We start from the raw sequence: 19,063 nt of genomic DNA, 5'->3' as shown, positions 1-19,063 counted from the left end.
GAGTCAAGATGTTTGTTTACTTCATGAACTAAAATTAATCTATTGTAATTACTTAAATGATCATAGTGGAAAATGATCTGATGCATCACGATGAACTGTAATGAGGGCATCAAAGAAACGTTTTAGTGCGTGACGCTGTTCAACTCTGCTTTGTCACAGAAAGGAGGGTTGAAAATGTCAGGTTCCTCCAGTCCGAGCAACATGTCATAGAAAGTCATACTGAGGATCAAAAAGACAGGTGGTCACAAAAGGCTCTTTCGCAATTAATTTCTCTCTATTCCTCACATCCCTTTTCCTCACCTTCTCAAACCACATTGACCCAAGGATCTTCCCCTGAGCCAGGGCTCCTGTAGCACCAAACCCTTCGAAGGTAAGTGGTACACAGTCTCCATTTTAGGATGTTTTGTCTGATTTAACACCCATTAAACATGAACCTTGTTTGAGCCTTCCTCATTAGTTATTGCAGTTGTAAAGCATAAAGCAGGTGTAGTATGCAATAACAAAATAAAGCCATTGCTTAAAGAAAATAATAAGCAAACATGTTTGGTGTTTGCCAAAAGGCATGTGGGAGACTCCCCAAACCTATGGAAGAAGGTACTCTGGTCAGATAAGACAAATTGAGCATTTTGGCCATCAAGGAAAACGCTATGTATGGCGCAAACCCAAAACCTCCCATCAACCCGAGAATACCATCCCCACAGTGAAGCATGGTGGTGGCAGCATCATGCTGTGGGGATGTTTTTCATCGGCAGGGGCTGGCAAACTGGTCAGAATTGAAGGAATGATAGATGGCTCTAAATACAGGGAAATTCTTGAGGGAAACCTGTTTCAGTCTTCCAGAGATTTTAGACTGGGGTGGAGGTTCACCTTCCAGCAGGACAATGACCCTAAGCATACTGCTAATGCAACACTCAAGTGGTTTAAGGGGAAACATTTAAATGTCTTGGAATGGCCTAGTCAAAGCCCAGACCTCAATCGTATTGAGAATCTGTGCTATGACTTAAAGATTGCTGTACACCAGCAGAACCCATCCAACTTGAAGGAGCAGTTTTGCCTTGAAGAATGGGCAGGAATCCTGGTGGGTAGATGTGCCAAGCTTATAGAGACATACCCCAAGAGACTTGCAGTTGTAAATGCTGCAAAAGGTGGCTCTACAAAGTATTGACTTTGGGGGGGATTGAATAGTTATGCACGCTCAAGTTTTCAGTTTTTTTGTCTTATTTCTTGTTTGTATCACAATAAAAAATATTTTGCATCTTCAAAGTGTGTACATTTTTTTTTAGGTGGGGGGGGGGGGGGGGTTGTAAGGCAACAAAATAGGAAAAATTCGGGGTGAATACTTTTGCCAGCCCCTGTATTGCCTAAACATAAACCCTTCAATAAAGAATATAGATGAAAAGATCTATAAGATCGACATACGGGGCAGGATCCTTTAGTCAAGCCACAATGACTTTATCAAGCCCCTGACGTCTCATGCTTAAGTCTCTTCGAAAAATAAACGTTATACAACTGTGTACCATTATTCCTGTATTGGTTTATCACATTAGCAGCTATAATTGTAAAGACCATTACCTCTAGGATGACGTCATGATATTCTGTGTTACCCATTAAAGCGTATTGTCTTCCATTGTGTTTTGCATTTTCCAACAGACTCCCTTTTTTGCTAATCAAATCTAATTGTATTGGTCACGTACACGTGGTTAGCAGATGTTAATTAATGCGAGTGTAGCAATGCTTGCGCTTCTAGTTTCCGACCATGCAGTAATATCTAACAAGTAATCTAACCATTTCACAACTACCTTATACACACACACACACACACAAGTGTAAAGGAATGACTAAGAATATGTACATATAGCGATGGCTGAACAGCATAGGCAAGATGCAGTAGATGGTATAGAGCACAGTATATACATATGAGATGAGTAATGTAGGGTATGTAAACATAATATAGTGTGGCATTGTTTAATGTGGCTAGTGATACATTTATTACATCCAATTATTAAAGTGGCTAGAGATTGAGTCTGTATGCTGGCAGCAGCCACTCAATGTTAGTGATGGCTGTTTAACAGTCTGAGATAGAAGCTGTTTTTCAGTCTCTCGGTCCCTGCTTTGATGACCTGTACTGACCTCGCCTTCTGGATGATAGCAGAGTGAACAGGCAGTGGCTCGGGTGGTTGTTGTCCTTCATTATCTTTTTGGCCTTCCTGTGACATCGGGTGGTGTAGGTGTCCTGGAGGGCAGGTAGTTTGCCCCCGGTGATGCGTTGTGCAGACCTCACTACCCTCTGGAGAGCCTTACGGTTGTGGGCGGAGCAGTTGCCGTACCAGGTGGTGATACACTCCGACAGGATGCTCTCGATTGTGCATCTGTAAAAGTTTGAGTGTTTTTGGTGACAAGCCACATTTCTTCAGCCTCCTGAGGTTGAAGAGGCTCTGTTGCACCTTCTTCACCACACTGTCTGTGTGGGTGGACCATTTCAGTTTGTCTGTGACGTGTACGCCGAGGAACTTAAAACTTTCCACCTTCACTACTGTCCCGTCGATGTGGATAGGGGGGTGCTCTCTCTGCTGTTTCCTGAAGTCCACAATCATCTCCTTTGTTTTGTTAACGTTGAGTGCGAGGTTATTTTCCTGACACCACACTCCGAGGGCCCTCACCTCCTCCCTGTAGGCCGTCTACTCTGGGGTTTTGCAATAAATAAATAAAAAACTGGGCTGGATAAACATGCTCGCTTGATTTGTATACATTAGATTGTTTTGTATTAATATTAACATATGATCATGCACGCACACTGAAGAAGGCTGACACCTAAATTACTGTGTTAACCCCCCCCCCGTCCCCCGTCCCCCTGCTGTAAAACAAGAAAAAATTACGTTTTTATAAGCGGAAAAGGGATTTCTGTAATTTTGTGTTTCATGCGTGAACCATCCTTAATCTCTCGTTTTGTCATCAATTTGACCTAGCATCATTTACTGAGTGGTATGTGTTATGACGGCTATAAGCGTAACGACCAAAATAAAGACAGACTAATGGCATAGAGTGAGTCATCACTGAGGACGAGAAGTAGAATGTCAGAGAGGACTGGATCATGGAACCTTTTACTGTATGTAAACTAGAGGGTCGGAGTTATTCGGTGATTCAGGGCTTTGTACTGACACTATGGTGCATTGGTGGAGGAGTTGAAGACACATGGTCCAGTACGGAGTATTTTTCTATTGCATTGAAGCACACACACAATGGACAACTGGAACTGAATGGAGGTTATGGAACAGGGAGGTTGTCAGAAATAGATCCCATGCCTTTGAACAACCTTTATGTTGCCTGGGAATTGTTTGAGTAGTTTATCTGTTATAAAATAGAGGAAGTGAACCTTGGGGCCTGGTGGCTGATGGTATAGTGCTAGTAGCTTTGTAAGGGGAGGCTGGGGAGAGGATTATGTCTGCTGCAGCTCCATACAGTGGGCATGCTTTGTGCTGTGTAGTATGCTGATCTTTATGGTTGTCCAGCCAGCAGTGGATGGTGTTCTGATTGTGGGTGAATAGCCGTATTTGGCTTGAATACCATCGTGGAGATTATATATTTGAAATTTTCACAATAACATCCCATGTTTTAATGAAAGATTATTTATTTTTGTAGGTATCAGATTCAAACATACATACAGTAATAGACCTATGGATAGTTTATAGTTTATTATTAACTGGGTGGTTCGAGCCCTGAATGCTGTTTGGCTGAAAGCCGTGGTACATCAGAGCGTATACCACAGGTATGACAAAACCTTTTTTTTTACTGCTCTAATTACATTGGTAACCAGTTTATAATAGCAATAATGCACCTTGGGGGTTTGTGGTATATGGCCAATATACCACTACTACGGGCTGTATCCAGGCAGTCCGCGTTGCGTTGTGATTAAGAACAGCCCCAGGCCGTGGTATATTGGCCATATACCACACCCCCTCGAACCTTATTGCCAATGCCGTCCATCAATGGTGGTGAGACTGTAAAAAAAAAAAAAAAAACATGAATTTCAAGTATATAGTTACACCAAGAGCTAGAAAACTATTTCTCAAATAGAAATGCAACCTCGTACCCCCCCCCTTTATTTAATCTGGTGACATTGAATTAATGAATTATTTTACCATCTAGTTTAATTTACAAAGAATAAACATTCTCTGACTTACTGCATGGAGGAGGTATATGGGCCAAGCTCCCAGCAGCCAGACACAAGCTGATGGTAAATAGAAGGTACTGTAGACTTGCACTGTGTGGCCATAATGTTGGTCGACTGGAAACGGCTTGGGCGCACTCAGTAGCAGTCTTGGTAGAAGTTCTCTGACACACCTTTGTTTTTAAGGTGTACTTATATACACCTCTCACTAAGGCCAATCCTACACTTAAAGGTTGACCCTCAGAGAGCGAGGAGACAGAAAGAGAGCAAAAAAAGAGAAATTGAGAGCGAAAGAGACAGAAAGAGAGAAATAGAGCGAAGCATGAGGGCAAGCAGTAGCAACCTTAACTCAACACCTAACAACCTCTGAGAGATTTGTAAAAATGTACATTTGAAAATGTAACCACTATCAATTTCAAAGATGGAGCTATAGGTGTAAGGACTGACAAGACAATGAATTGTCAACCCAGATCAGAACACAGATTTTCTGGCAAAGGTCAAAAGGCAGAAGCGGTAGTACAATAAATAAATAGTGCTACTTTGCAAGCACAGTGTAGTGGGGGTTCTCTTGCCTTGAACTGTATTGTTTCTTTCTCCAATGCACCTGAAAGGGTTGATGTACGTTAACCCTTGAAATGTGCTTTCCCTTTCTCGCGTGTGACTGAATTCAAGTCCGCTTCCAGGGGTGTTTAACATCTGTGTGTTTTGTTGGGAGTTGTGTGGAAGGTCAAAGTGTCATACCTTCACAAGATTATGATTATTTTTTCTCCAAAAATGTTATCCATACCCTGTTGTGATGCGGCAATGTACAAGTACAGAAGCAAGTCATGTGACTGGATTGTCGATGACCTTGTTGGCTTTTGTAGTAACCAGCACACTGCATGTATTGTGATCGGTGTTATATCTTGGTAAAACACTGCAATACTGGTTTATATACACTTTCCCGGGTTTAGCGTGTCATAGGTCTTTTTATTTTTGCTTTGGTTGATCGCTTACGGTACCGGACATGAAAGACTCTTCTGATCTCTGAAGTGTTCTGGCCGTTGTGCTTGATTTACCCCCACGATCGCACGGAACTTCCATCTCGTATTGCTCAAGTGAACAGCAAACCTGCTTTCAAAAAGGAAACGGATAAAGCAACACCTCACGACACAACGCCTCTCCCCTATTCGACCCAGGTCGTTTGTGTCTATGCATTGATATGTACTGTAGGCTACGTGGGCCTTTAAAACATTTTTTTGATGTCGTTCTGTCCTTGAGCCATTGTCATCTAATGTTCCGTATGGTCATGTTTCACATTTTGTGTGGACCCCCCCCCCCCCCCCCAGGAAGAGTAGCTGCTGCTTTGACAACAGCTATTGGGGGATCCTAATGAAAACACCAAAAAGTTCACCGGTTAATGATTGCATTCAAATGCAATCCCAATTAAAACAAAAACATTTAGCAATATTTGAAAACACCTATTACCATCTAGTCTTCAATGCAAGGAACAGTGGCCTTCATTGCAGACGATAAGTATTTTTAGTGTATGAGATATCTTGCCTGATCCACACTAGGAAGGAAAATAGGATTTATTCTTGACCTTGGTTTTGTTTTTGCTGGAATACAAGACCTGAATACACATTTCGAGAGGAAATGTAAAACCAGACTCTAGACTGGGACCTGTAACAGGTCAGACTATGCGCAACTCCATTGCGAGACAGAGGGGAGACCGACTGAATGACTATGTTATCCTTACATGTTATACTCATTCAGTTGTTACAAGGTGAATCCATGCGGAGCTGACCTGCAATTACAGAGCAATCAGTGGAGGGTTAGGTTCCACGGCCACACCCGGCTCTAACAGTGCTGGAGAAGGAAGGCCCTCCCTCACAAGGCCTGCTTTGACAAAGCATGCACTTGGAAGGGTTCCACACCAAACTATTAGCCAAGGAAATACCATCAGAGGTTTACAAGCATCAAATAATGATAGGAAGCAGTCAAGGTTTATTACTGTGTGTGTGTTTTATAAGCAAACATGTGCGTCAATGGACATGCACTGTCTGGTCCATTTTATCGGATAACAAAAATAAATAATAATGAACATGGATAATCATGAAAGAGAATTAGTGAAAGAGGCTTCTTGACCCAAGTTGATGGGAACAGGATGAGGTAATGCAGCGGTGCGATTTATTTTCCCAGAGATCCACCCTTCACCTGCCAATGGACTAACAAATAATAATCCCTACCAAGAGAGGGCTTCTTTTCCCCATAAACACTGCGAGTGAGTCATGTCTGTAAGGCAAGGCATACTGGAAATACAAGATAGATGGTGTTCTAATCCGTGACTGACGAGACAGACGTTCGTTCAGTCCCATATTCTTCAGATAAAAAGAGGCTGAGTTCTCCCCGACGTGACAATTGATGCGCATGGACAAAGAGTCTACCGCTGGCCTTGAATATTTACAGTAATGCTGTTTTCACAGGGCTTTTGACCTTGCAAAGACGTGCGAAGCAGATGTACTGGAACAGAGAAGCACAGAGATGCCAAATTGATCTGAACAGTTGAATGAAGCATGGAGAAATATCGCACAATATTCCCTAGGAAGCAATCACTTCTCTAGCATTTGATAGCCACAATTCAGATTGATTTCCAAGGATGCGAAAAGTCAGCAGGTACATTTCTCGCAAAATATAAAGAAAAGTGGTGAAAATTGGTTACTCTTTGATTGAACCCGCCATTAGCCTTCATAAGGCTGTTGTAAAGTGGACATGACAGATATGTTTAAGCGTTTGTGAGAAAACAAAATGCTGTTTCTCAAGCATGCGCTCTCCCTGCAAAGGCTGGCAGTCTGGGACACTGACTTGCAAGTGTCGCTTTGAAAAAGGTGCCATGAATGCAAGATTTGTGTGTGAGCGAGTTCAACATGTTGCAATGCGTGTTGATCTTTTAAATGAGTGGGAAACAGTCGGCAATAATAGCAGTACTTGGAATAGGATCAAATACTACTGCGGTATATTCCAAGAAGTCCTCTCACAGTATCGAGGTGAAATCCCCAAATCACTCACTGACTTGTTTTAAAATTGGTTTGACAGAAGTGAAATAACATGACACACGTGTTCCAAATTTTAGCATGTCAGGATTTACCGGTGAGAACTAGCGCCACATAACTGCTAGTTGATCAGGGTCATCGAAGGGAAATAAATGTGTTCGCGATGATGAAAGCCAGATGAAGGTCTTGGAAATGTCTTGCGAGAAGTCAGAAAGAATTGTTTTGACATTGAACCACATTGTGAGCAGCTGGGGTACTACAGTGTCAAAAGTGTCATGTTTCCAGTGTGTACATTAGACACATTTTGACACTCAAACTCGTGTATGCCTGTTTCTTGTACAGTACCAGCAGTCGACCTAAACTATACACGGTGTCCTTAGCAGACACACAGTCTAGTACACTATTCATTAGTTTGTGTGTACAAAGGGAGCATTTTTCCTAACTCTTACCTTGTGCGTAACAGAGAACGAACAATGTTTCCCCTGGTTTCTGTGGTCCCATATCTCAAGATATTGGAGAAATGGCACGCTTGGACAGGGTTACTGTCCAAGAGACGTATCACAGCACACACACTTCAGATACTGGAAACAAACAGTATGTCACAAGCAGGAAGTTCCCCAAAACCAGTCATACCTCAACCCAACGGCTAAGGAGATCTCAAAACACACCAAAGCCCTGCACAGAGGATGACCGCTTATGTTGAAATGATATGAATAAAGATTTATTTTATCATATGAACAGGTGGATCATTTTTTCATTTTATTTAACAATCTATGACAATCTCACATTTTGTTTCTAGCATATTCCAAGAATGGACATGGGGTGGGGGGGCTTTTTTTTATTGCTGAATGTGAAATGAAATACACTTTCACTGACCAAAAAAAAAAAAGTCTGCTGCTTCTTCACCATGCACGCATCTAACCTTGACCACAAGCACATGCAGAGGAGAGGTGTTCAAACATTTCAAGAGGGGAGGGAAGAAAAAAGGAAAAACAGGATGAATCTGGCAGCACTTCTATCAGGTGAGGAGAGGGTCAAGATGGGGGTGGGGGTATCACATTTAAAACTAACTAAAGAAGCACGGTCTACTTTTGCATTTTTTTTTTCAAACATACAAAATTAGACCCAGACTGTGAAGGACCCGGAAGGAGAGAAAATCCATAGGAGAGATGAGACAGAAAACCAGTGTCTATGTGTCTGTGTCACTCTGCCTTCCATCCTACAACAGTTACACGTTCTGTTTCCAATCCTACTTGTCAGTTTGGTTGTCATCTAGATTAACCGGATGATTTGTCCCGGTACAGTCATTTGAGTTGTTTTTGGTTGCGTTTCAAAATGTATATGACCAGTTCTGCAAGATTATCAACTGTTTTCTGTCACTACAATTCAAATGGATTGCCAAAACAAGCTCCTGCAATATTTTTGGGGGGGAGTGGAGGACAGAGAAGTTTGAACAAACAGTTTTGTTAACTTTTCGTGACATACTTCATAACAGGCAACAAATCACTATCCTTATCCACAAGACTGAGCAGCGCTCGACGTTAGTGTATGAGACCCTTTAAAGTGGTTAGTCATTCCTGTAGACTTGCGTGTTGTCTGCTTGGTCTCGACATAGTGAGATAAGAATTCATGAACACCCCCCCCCCCCCCCCCAAAAAAAAAATCTATGAACATGAATCTGTGAATGAGGAAAAATGACAATTTGAGCAATGGCTACATAACTGCATGAAATTTTAATAATGATGTAAATATGTATTCCTATCATGGTGCTTCTTCTTCTTCTACACTACAGGCATTACATAGGTTTCACACAACACACTACAGTCACCTCTTAGAAAATGATGTCAAACAGAGCAAAATGGAAAGTTTGCATATTTTGGCATTTTATGACCCTCCAAAGTTTCACAGCTATTTATCTTGTATTGGTGTAGTGTGTTCTGTTCTGTTCAACACTCTGCTTTACTTTTCTCTAGATGGGAGGAATAGCAAGTTGGGTGTGACCTTAATGTCCTTGTGGGGACCTTAAGTCCTAGGTAGGTCTGATGGTGGAGGGGGGAGAGGGGGGGGGGGGGTTGAAGTCCTGAGACGCTGTGCGGCCCTTTACTCTGGCCACGGGGACAAAATGGACAGGTGAGGAAGAGGCGGCATGGGGGTCATGGGAGAAAGTCTCTTTGTATTGAGCCACTATCACTGATGGCAGACTAACTGCTACTGTACACTGACAAGTGGCATTTCTTCTTCAGAATCACAGATAAGCCAGGACGTTGGGGGCTTACCCTGTTGGGACAAGGAGGGGGCCATTAGATAAGCCTTACCTTTTTGGGTCAAGGAGGGGGCCATTAGACAAGTCTTACCCTGTTGGGACAAAGTGGGGGCCATTAGACAAGCCTTACCCTGTTGGGACAAAGTGGGGGTCATTAGACAAGCCTTACCCTGTTGGGACAAGGAGGGGTCATGAAGTAAAACCTTACCCTGTTGGGACAAGGATGGCCGGGGTGGGGTGGTTGAGGTTAGGTGAGGCAGCTGTAAACACAAATCAAGCAACAACATGCAGAACTCTCTACCCAACAGAACTCTCTACCCAACAGCAGCACAACCCTGGAACCCAGGTTGGGCCTCACTGTGCATCAGCAGCTTTCCTCTACTGATTCCGCTTGCTTTGGTGCCCAATAGAGCAATGAGTTGGTACAACACACACACACATGCCCACACACACTCCTTCACTCAGAGAGCAAAAAGGACCTGTGTTGCATTTATCAGATTTTCTATTGGATGCCAAAAATGATAAACCCTATAGGCAAATTATATTAATGTAAACATACACCTTATGATTAAGTGGTTTATATTGCATGATGTGGAAGGGGAGGAGTAATGTTCAAATGGGGCTAGAAAAAACTCCCAGAAAAAAAAAAAAAGCCAAAAGAGGAAATGTGTATAAAAAAAATGATGTCCATATAAGAAAAGGCTACAAAAACCTCCACTGGCCCTCTGGCATCGGCATACAGCAACAATTCTCCACTGGCCCTCTGGCATCGGCACACAGCAACAATTCTCCACTGGCCCTCTGGCATCCAGCATAAACCTCCACTGGCCCTCTGGCATCGGCACACAGCAAAAATCTCCACTGGCCCTCTGGCATCGGCACACAGCAAAAATCTCCACTGGCCCTCTGGCATCGGCACACAGCAAAAATCTCCACTGGCCCTCTGGCATCGGCACACAGCAAAAATCTCCACTGGCCCTCTGGCATCGGCACACAGCAAAAATCTCCACTGGCCCTCTGGCATCGGCACACAGCAAAAGGCACCACAATATTACTCTATTTTTTAAGTAGTGAAAAAATTGGCACGTGTTTTTATGCTGTAAATCAAAATGTACATATAAATAGAGTTTTCCCTATAAAAAAAGTCTTTGCTGTTAACTAGTAGACAACTTTTGCTAAAATGAAAATAAATATTTCATTTGTTTAGAATATCTGTCAGTTATATAAAATAAAAATATTTCTTATAGGTGCAGGTTTATAGTATATAGATTTTTAGTTGGTAGGTCGACTTCGTTCTTTAGTGGGGTGCATTGTCCGGTTTGGACCGCGAGTGCGTCTGTCTGGTCTGTACGTTCCCGCGTGCACCGTGCCGCCCCGTAGAGTGCGACTGAGAAGTCCGACTGTCGGCTGGCCTGTAGATGGTGGAGGGCTCCGCGTTCATATTCTGCATACTGAGGAAGGGCGTGCTCTCGCCCTCTTCCTCCTCCGAATCGCTGTCCGTCAGACAGCTGCGAGAGCCATAGTCCCGTGATGCCTCGTATCCTCGCGGCGCTACGTGGCCGTTCAGCCTGGACCTCCGCAAGCGCCGACCCCCTCCACCACCAGGCCCACTTCTCTTTGGTTGCTCTCGGGAGGACAGGTACTCCTGCGTGGTCTCGTAGTCTTCTTCCTCAGCCAGCCGGTAGGGGCTGGAGGGCAGGCTGCCCGTGCTGTCGTTCAGGTAGGTGCGGCGCTGCTGCCGGTAGGGCTCCTGGCGCTGGACGTCGTGCAGGGGCACCTGGTAGCGCCGCAGCAGAGGCTGGTCATCTTCCAGAGGGTAGCGGGTGTGGGCGGCTGGCGGCAGGGACATGGCCTGGCTGGTGTTGGGGGAGGTGATCTGGAAGATAGGCACCTGCGGGGGCAGTGAGTAATGGAAGTCCACTGGAGAGAGGCGGGCCGGCGTCGTCAAGGCCGACACATACCTGTGGTGAGGGTGAAGATGGGAGTGGGGAGGAGAAGGGTGGGGAGAGGAGAGAGAGGACCAGGCCAAACAGCAGCAGCTGAGTTAGATGTCATGTCTAACAGAGTGACGTGGGACAGGGACCCACCATCCACAAACAGCAGTGAGAGACGTTGAGTTATTGAGCAGAGGTTTGTCAGTTGTGTGTGGATGGTGTTTGTGACATCCTTGTTTGTCTGTTCATTCAGTCAGTTTGCTATATCTTTGTTATGTTAATAAATGTGTTCATCTTATCGGTTAATGTGCCATTTAACCAGTGTTGGGGAAGGTACTCTGAAAATCTAGTTAACCGAGCTACCAATTACTTCACACTAGAAGAAGTTATGACACACTACAGCTACCCTTAAGAAACATATCGTTAACTTAACTAAATCAAATCAAATGTTGCCGAATAAGCGGAATACAACAGGTGTAGTAGACCTTACGGTGGAATGCTTACTTACTTACTTACAAGCCCTTAACCAACAATGCCGTTCAAGAAATAGAGTTAAGAAAATATTTAGTAAATATACTAAAGTTGAAAAAAAATAATTTAAAAAATCGGTTCAATCAAAAAGTAACGCAAGAAATAATGAGGCTTTATACAGGGGGTCAATGTGTGTCTGTGTGGGGGGGGGGGGGTACAGATTAGTCTACGTCATTTGTAAAGGGACTACGCATAGATAACAATACTTCGAGTTACTTTGAAAAAGTAGTTCACTACATCCAAACTACTTTGTGAAAAATGATCGGACGTCAATCTAAAATGTTATATACTACAAATTGCAAGACAGACTAGCCTACATGTAGTTCAACCCTGCCTTTAGCCTGAGGGAGGGTTATACCTAGGAAAAACATCAGTGTGTGTGTGTGTGTTGCACTGGGTTTTGAGGTGCTTTAATATTTAGATTGTACAATGTGTTGAACTAGTGTCCCTCTCCCCCAGTACAGTCCCTCTTCCTTCATATGTTCTATGGCACTGGGGGAAAAACACAGTACACACTTTAGGAAAAAGCATCTGAAAGACCCAATGGCAAATCTAAAATAAAGTGAATCACTGTTCCACTGTAATCCTGTTGGAAAGATTAGCATTGTTCAAGTCAAACGTTAATGTTAGCCTACTGTAGCTATTGGATGAGCGCACTCTCACCAACTTAAAAACACTCGAAAACTAACATCTTAACATCGTAATTGAAACAAAATGAGTGGTCATTCGTTTCCAGCTGAAATGAGTAAATAGAAACCAAAGTTCTGTAAACTTCTCTAAGCCTCTGGAAACGATGAAGGCGGAGGTCACGGTAGAGTTGACAACCACAGCCACACCAGAGACCTGCTAAGCTAGAGCTCCACCCCAGAGATCAGATCTGTTGTTCTGTCCTCCGTGTCTTAATGAAGTCCTTACGGTATTCAGCCTCCTGTTTTGCTGCCATACAGAGTTAGGGGAGTACAGTACAGAACAGTGGGCTTAACACAGCAGATTCTTCACAAGAAAGCTGCCTGTGGGATATCTCTCCTTTCGACCGGCTTTGACACGCAAAACACTTCACACCTTAATACAGGAAAATACAACTGGATATAACTTAATTTTTGTATACCTACAATATCCTTTATCAGAACAAGACACAAGAACAGTAGCAATGTTGTGACCCGTCTGTCCTACAGAAGGCCTATCTCATCATGTCTGCCTGCCTATGATATAGTATTTGCCATTGACACTTTCAAAGTGCCCTCGCTGGCCTCTAGGGGCTGATAGAGAGCCAGCTGTAAAACGAGGCCTCCTATGGTGGGCACTAGAAAATGCCCCGGTGCCATAACCACAGAGATGGGCCGTGTTCCCTTCCCACCTGTCGCTGTGTGGAGAGTCCCCCAGCGAGTCGAACGAGTCTCCGTACTGCAATCCCGGCCGGTGGGGCACAGTAAAGCCACAGTGTGCGGCACGCCTGGCCCGGGCCTCCATGCACGCAGGACTGTTGCATTTACTGGTCCCCACGGAGGACGACATCATGCCCGGCGAGTCCGAGAGGACACTGTCAGTCCGCTCCAGGCTCCACGTCCGCTCCTCGTGTCTGAAACGTTAGAAGACCAAAACATAGGGCTGAACCGGAGTATAGTCCAGTGTGCGCCTGTGTGAGTCATTTTCCTGTGTGCGCGAATGTGCATGTCAAAACATTTAGCTTGTGGATGTTGAGTGACGGGTTACCTGTGAGTGGAGGAGCGTGCATGGGTATAGGAGTTGTGAGATCTGGAAGACGCGTGGCTGCCGGGGAAAGAAGCCACTGTTCCGTGCCGTATGACACGCTCCGTTGCAGGAACATTCTTTGAGATGTACTAAAAACACACAGAGGGGAAAGGGTTTGGAGAGATGGCATGAAATTGTGTAACTTTACGCACACAAAGACTGTCTTGACAGATGCGAAGCTCTGTTGATTGACCACGTGGGTATGCTCTGGAAGGGGAGGCTTAGTTACTGAAGGCAGTTAACTTGTGATATCCCTACCCTTCAAGAGAGTACACATGGTCCACTATAGGAAAGTACCATTTCGGATCCCATGGTACAAAAACTCCACAAACAAACATTTAAATCAAAAATCAACTTACCCATCCATCAAAACCAGTAACCGGTCAGTCAGTAAAATAATCAATGAATGTGTGACTCACATCTACCATGGGTATCTCCTCAGGGCCAGGTCCTGGGTGATTGGGTCCATTCGCTAGGTTCCGGTTGGGGTGATCTGCACACATGTTCTGCCGCAGGTGATTGTGCATCTTCTTCCTCTGTTTCCTGTGGAAGAGAATACCCCCAGTCATTCACATAGACTCTGGCATAGACTTATCTCCGCACCAGGGCTATCTAACACAACTAAACCCATTGTATACTGCTCTGGGTTGACTTACTTGGTTTTGCAGTAGGCCACTACACACACGATTCCCACCACCAACAGAGCCACGCAGATACCCGTGATTGTCAGGACTCTTTTCTGATAGAGCTCCTCCGCCTCTGTGGACACAGGCACAGGCACGCAGGCACGCAAAGTACGAGGGGGGGGGGGAGAACAAAACAACATCAGCCCCTTGAAGTGGAAGGTGTTAACCCCATTTGTATCCCATCACACCAGATCCTGATCCCACACCCCCTGCTCCTGTCTCCACAGGTTCTACACTCCCACACTAACCGATACCGCAGATGCTGATCTCCCTCTGCACATGTATCAAAGCGGCAGACTTACTGTACCGACTGTTGTGAACGTTCGGAAACATGAGCTCGCTGACAGTCCAACTCCAGCCCCTTATTATAAATGGCTAATGCACAAAAGCCAGTTAAAAGCTAGTAAATATGAATTGTTATTACAGGAATTAATTGTGGTTTCAACATCCTTTACCAAACAAGAAGCCTGGGGTGTTTGGTAGAAATGTAGTCGAAGTGTTTGACATTTAGACGGCTGACATTAACTGGGGGAATTTGTACGCCGTTCTCTAGAGATGTGGATGATCGACATTCAATTTACATGAAATGTATTTTAATTGCTGTAGCATATCCGTGCTGCGCAAATGCAGTGAGAATTGTTGGGCTGGGTTTACTGTCACTCATGTCACTGTTCTAGAGGCATCGCTCTAATGGAGGTCTGCTCAAAACAGGTTGAAAACAGAAAAGCTGTCCCAAATCTGCCACTCTGATTGTAAGAGTGCCTCATTCATCCAAGACATCCCGTCTGACTGGAAGCCCATCAGATCAACACAGCTAGACAGAGGCCGCTCAAACTCTCACTGCCCGCTCTGCAAGACCATTTTACACAGAGGCACTCAAACAAGCAGAATCGCAGGTAAGGGGACCCTGCAGGCTTTGAACATGCTCTACATTCAATGCTATAAATATAACATAAATGAACTATAAAAAAAATATATACTATTTTTGAAACTATTATTACATGTCGTTTGACGTGTCGTTTTTTTATGATCAACTAAAAATAAACTAAAAACACATTTTCAACCGCTTTCCTTTCCCGTAGAAGTGCTCCTGTGAGGAGAGGAGAATGTGGCTTAACCAGGGGAGAGTGGAGGGGAAGAAGGAGCAGGCCAGGGGGAAATACTGATGGTAGTAGTGGGCCTATGATGAATAATGTCATAAAAATGAATTGTATTTGTACAGCTCCCACCCATCGGAGGTTGCCTCTCTCTCACCCACTCCCTTCATTCACCGGGCAGCATGGGCAATTTTACATCAGCCTGTCGCTGCAACTCTGTTTTCTGCCACTATAAATAAATCACCAAGGCTAGTATTTATTTATAGTGGAGAAGAGCAATAGGTCAACCATATTGGTTGTTATCTAGTGATAAAGAATTTTCAAAAGTGAGAAGAAACATTCTCGGAGCCTCACACAAATGTACCTGATTGTAGTTTCAAAATTGTATTTTTTATATTTTTTTACAGTGAGGTCTCATAAGAAAATATAAAACTCCAGCATCACGGGCAATTCCTCGGGAAAGGAGGTACTGAAAGAACAGACTATTTCTGTACGCTCTAAACAAGGTATGACATGCTCATACCACAGTAACTTCACTCGAAAGAGTCCAGTCACACAAAGCATTCTACTGGTGCAGACAATTCTCCGCCATAGTAAAGAAATGGATGGGTGCAGGTAGGACAGAGCAGGTCGACTTGCAAAAACTCTATAGTGAGGTTTCAAATGAGAGGAGGTTAGAGGTTAGAGGTGAAGTGTTGAGGGGAGGAGGAGAATGACACAGTTAAGATGGGCAGCGTGGATGTTGGGGGAGGGAGGGAGGGAGGGAGGGAGGGAGGGAGGGAGGGAGGGAGGGAGTCAACTGTAAACCTGGCATAGCATGCTAACGGGGGGGGGGGGGGGGGGGGGGGGGGGGGCGGGGGCAGAGCAGAGGTAGAGGGAAGAACATGAAAGCAAATCCTGAAGGCCTTTGGTTGAGAGAGGAGAACAGGGGTGTCCTATTTGCAGCACTCATTCCTGAGCTTCTGTCTGTGTCTCAGGGATGTGGCGAGGGACTCTGGTGTCGGCTAATACAAGTTGGAACATGGTACAGTTCCTGCTTTATGATGGGTGGATCATTAAAACATGTACCATCACTATCAATTAAAAGTACAGTACGGGAAGTACTGAACAGTGTGTGTGCGTCTGTAAGAGAGAATGAAAGAGAGCGAGAGAGATGGAGGGAGAGTGGGAAAGAGAGAGAGAGAGAGAGAGAGAGAGGGAGGTGTATTAGTTTGTGTGTGTGTGTGTGTGTGTGTGTGTGTGTTTCTGTGCCTAAGGAGGGCTGAGGGGTTATACAACTCTTCCAGAGTAATGCAATTCAATTCACACTAGTGTTAACACTAGCCAGGGTGTGTGCCAACAGAATCACACGAAACTACGCACTCGCACTGTTTATTCTGTCGTAAACAGCGGGCGTGCGGACGGCCACGGAGGCTTACGCGGATAAGTCTGAAGTCATCAACCCTGGAGAGAAGATTCCAGAGGGAGTCAAGACTCTAGTAGGACACTACTTCTCCCTGAGTGGAGGATGGATGGAGGGGGAATCTAGTCTACTCCATAAAGGGAGGATCCATGAATCAAGCAGGCTTCCATATTGATTTCTACCTGCTCTACAGGTCTATAGTCCCTTAAAACCAGTTCATCAAGAAGAACTGCTGCATGCTCTCCTGTCAGATTGTTTACATGGTCGAATGTACTGTGCATGTGGTGATGAGGGCTGCAGATTAGGACACCCCGTGGTAATGTTAGAGGGAGATTCGGCTCCATGGGGCAGCCCAGTGAGTTACGGTTATGGTTGATTGACAGATTGATTAACCAATCAATGGGACCATTTACTTTATAGAGTCCAGAGGGAATGGAAGCAATGTCAAACAGAACGGAAGGAGATCAAATACACAGCTCTAGTCAAGCTGGGAATTCAAATGAAGGATTGTTCCATACCCATAAATTCAATCCCAAGATGCTCTGCCATTGCAGAAAGTTGACAGTTGGGGAAACGACAACGACAACAACAAAAAAAGAAGGGGAAAAAAAAGAAAGAAAGAAGAAGAGACCAGTTTAGGAGAGACGCCTTCCAACATAGATAAACAACAGATATATCCAGTATGTGCACTGAGCAACAGGACTGACGGGACAGTCGGAGACATGGATGGTGAGTCAACAGTTACAGTGGCGGGATGGAGCTGGACAACCATCAAGATAAGACGACCAAAACATCCAAACAAACGGCACACACACACACACAGACACAAGACAACAACAAGCAGTTAGTCAATCTAGACTATGGCATGCAAAACCAGACATCCGCTGCCAGAACGGCTGCATGGGATCTCTGGGCCAAACCGTTAAGGGTAGATTAAGACACAGCGCACTACTTAGCTAATGAAACATTATATTACCGCTACAAATGGGTCTCTGGTACAAGAACATAGTTTTAAAAGTATAGATTAGACGTCCAGTTAGTGGATTAGAATGTATCGTCCTGACTACAAGGGATGTTAGACGTTACACAGTCCAATGTTACGGTTCCGTTTAGCACAGGCAACTCCATTCAGGGATGATTTGATAGGACGTGACATGTTAACAGAACAACCTTACCTGTTTGCAATTGGAATACAACATCAGATCAATTCACTCCGTAGTCCTGCATTAGAACTGCGTGGTGGTGAGGGAGGGGCTGACCGCTAGACAATAAGGGCATGTACTGTAGGACACGTGGAACCTGCGACTGCACTCAGAAGGATACATGTCAATTTGAAGACAGAGTCCGTCTCAGCAATCCGTCACTCAACCTCATCTAAGGACCAGCACCTTGATACTATTGACTAAGTGAAGATGATGCTTCACCTCATCCGCACAAAATTAAGTAACCCAGTCAGATTGAGGAGGGAGGGGGGGGGGGGGGGGGGGTTATATTGCATGGGAAATCAAGGCCATGGGGCGAAGTGGAGAAGGGCTGCCTGCACCATTCAAGCTTCTGAGCCCATACAGTACATCTGAAAGCTCACTCGCTCTACACAGGTCGCGGCAAATCCCTGCTGTTGTCATGACAACGTGCTCTTGGGTAAGCCCCGGCCCTGCTGAGTGGCTGAGGCGGTCCAGCTTTCTGTACAGGAGTCAACGAGATCTCTGGGGTAGGGGAGACACCCTGATAGGAGAAGGGAAGGGAACTCATACGTGGGATGGATGAGGTTTGGGAAGTGAGTGTGGAGGGGTGGAGAGGATTCTGTCTGCTTCTATATAGTTCTGTTTCGGTAAACAAAAATAACTTCACAGCATGATAAGGATTACATTGCTAGCCCAGAAATGCTGAAGAGGCTGATTGTATATGACTGTGGCTCTACAGTCTCCTCCATTATTCTACACTGTTTAGGGTAATCGCACGACTATCGATACAATCATTCGAAATGGGAGAATCCTGTTCTAGTAGGTCAAGTTAACTGTTTGGAAAATGTAGCCAACAAGCAAATTCTTAGGTTACGAGATGCATTTCTTCTCTGGCTGACTAGTAAAGTACATTTCGGATGTACAACGGTTTTGATACAGTGCTGTCACTGGAGTAGTCCTGACCTCGATTGTCTGTGTGCACACTTGGAGCACGTTCAGAGGAAATTGGTGCCC

General features: G+C 44.6%; 1 protein-coding gene across 3 annotated transcripts in view; it reads right to left on the bottom strand.

Moving 5' to 3' along the window:
- Positions 1 to 7,899: 7,899 nt before the first annotated feature.
- The window catches only part of LOC110534120 (pro-neuregulin-2, membrane-bound isoform), a 115,332-nt gene continuing 104,168 nt past the window's right edge, over positions 7,900 to 19,063 (bottom strand). For 2 of the 3 annotated variants that reach the window (XM_021618798.2, XM_021618800.2), the window contains exons 6-11: positions 17,384 to 17,407; positions 14,337 to 14,439; positions 14,100 to 14,223; positions 13,642 to 13,769; positions 13,286 to 13,507; positions 7,900 to 11,424 (exon numbers count right to left, since the gene is read on the bottom strand). In XM_021618798.2, coding sequence (XP_021474473.2) covers positions 10,761 to 11,424; positions 13,286 to 13,507; positions 13,642 to 13,769; positions 14,100 to 14,223; positions 14,337 to 14,439; positions 17,384 to 17,407 — 1,265 coding nt within the window. In that variant the 3' untranslated portion in view covers positions 7,900 to 10,760. The remainder of the gene's footprint in view (positions 11,425 to 13,285; positions 13,508 to 13,641; positions 13,770 to 14,099; positions 14,224 to 14,336; positions 14,440 to 17,383; positions 17,408 to 19,063) is intronic. The other variant, XM_021618799.2, reaches the window with a different exon arrangement.

This window comes from Oncorhynchus mykiss, chromosome 10, assembly GCF_013265735.2.
Source record: "Oncorhynchus mykiss isolate Arlee chromosome 10, USDA_OmykA_1.1, whole genome shotgun sequence".
NCBI classification, from domain to species: domain Eukaryota; kingdom Metazoa; phylum Chordata; class Actinopteri; order Salmoniformes; family Salmonidae; genus Oncorhynchus; species Oncorhynchus mykiss.
The sequence above is the reverse complement of the archived record's forward strand: the minus strand, read 5'-3'. Positions and strand labels throughout refer to the sequence as shown.